The 1299-nt window shown below is 43.9% G+C and overlaps 1 protein-coding gene across 1 annotated transcript in view; it reads right to left on the reverse strand.

Moving 5' to 3' along the window:
• Positions 1-1299, reverse strand: part of shcbp1 (SHC SH2-domain binding protein 1) — a 34661-nt gene that overhangs the window by 2793 nt on the left and 30569 nt on the right. The window contains exon 10 of the mRNA XM_005753590.1: positions 64-129. Within this exon, the coding sequence (XP_005753647.1) occupies positions 64-129 (66 nt within the window). The remainder of the gene's footprint in view (positions 1-63; positions 130-1299) is intronic.

The following is a 1299-nucleotide window of genomic DNA, read 5'->3' on the forward strand; positions in this document are numbered from 1 at the left end:
GACTGATCCAGATCCACTGCTGATATTCAGAGTCTAGGTTGCATGTCTTCAATTGGACTTCACCTGTATCTGCTGAATCTTCCAGACACAGGTTGTGCTGGGTGTTGTGGATCATGAATGCTCTTGCCCCTGCAGGTGTTGACAGTATAACAACGTTAGATATAGACCACTTAAAAAATGATATTTTGCATGGTTGGAGCTTAACAAGGTTCCAAGTAGAGCTTCAACATGGAACAAGACAAAATGCGAGTGAGACAAAACATTTTTTGAGCATGCAATTTATTTAAAATAACGCTTAAACTGAAACAGGCTGTTTTACAGCTGATCAAAAGTTTAGGACCACATGCCTTTAAAAGGCCATATCTGTGTAAAAATGTCAATTCATTGTCATTTTCTGTCAGGTAGTCAAACTGTCATGATGTTCTGATGGCAGAGGCAAAAAAAACGTTCCCTTTTTGAATGTGGTTGGGTTGTTGAACTGCATAAGTAGTGTCTCTCACAGCACGCCATCGCTGCTGAGGTGGGACACAGTAAGAAAATCATTTGGAATTTCTTAGATGATCCTGAGGGTTATGGAACAAAAAAATCAAGTGGCAGACCCAAAGAAATGTCACAAGCACTGAACCAGAGGATCCAATTGGCTGTCCGTCACGACACTGGACAATCCTTGACCCAAATTAAGGCTTTTAATGGTGCCGACCGCAATCGCATAACCATCAGACGACATCTGAGACTGAAGGGCTTTAAAAACAAAAAACGTCTTCAATGGCCTCGTCTCTGTTTTGCACTTTGCAAGAGACCACCAAACATGGGACATTGAAAGGTGGAAGAAAATTTTACTCTGATGAGAAAAAAATTAAACCTCGATGGTGCTGATGGTTTCCAACGTTACTGACTTGACAAGCAGATCCCACCTGAGATGTTTTCTACACGCCACAGTGGAGGGGGCGCCATAATGGTCAGGGGTGCTTTTTCCTTCAGTGGAACAATGGAGATTCAGGTGGTGCAGGGGCGTCAAACGGCCGCTGGCTATGTCCATATGTTGCAAACGGCATCCCTCATGACTGAGGGCTCTCATCTGTGTGGTAATGACTGGGTTTTTCAACAGGACAACGTTGCAGTACACAATGACCACAGGACAAGGGACTTCTTCCAGGAGAATTTTGGATCATAGGGAAGGATGGAAAGGGAAATTTACAAAAATGGACAACAGTTCCAGACAGTAGATGCCCTTCATGCAGTTGTCTTCAGCTATGGGTGGCTGTAGCTCAGGTGGCAGAGCAGGTCAGCCACTAATCA

This window comes from Pundamilia nyererei, unplaced genomic scaffold (assembly GCF_000239375.1).
Source record: "Pundamilia nyererei isolate P.nyererei 1_Seehausen unplaced genomic scaffold, PunNye1.0 scaffold00441, whole genome shotgun sequence".
In the NCBI taxonomy this organism is placed as follows: Eukaryota; Metazoa; Chordata; class Actinopteri; order Cichliformes; family Cichlidae; genus Pundamilia; species Pundamilia nyererei.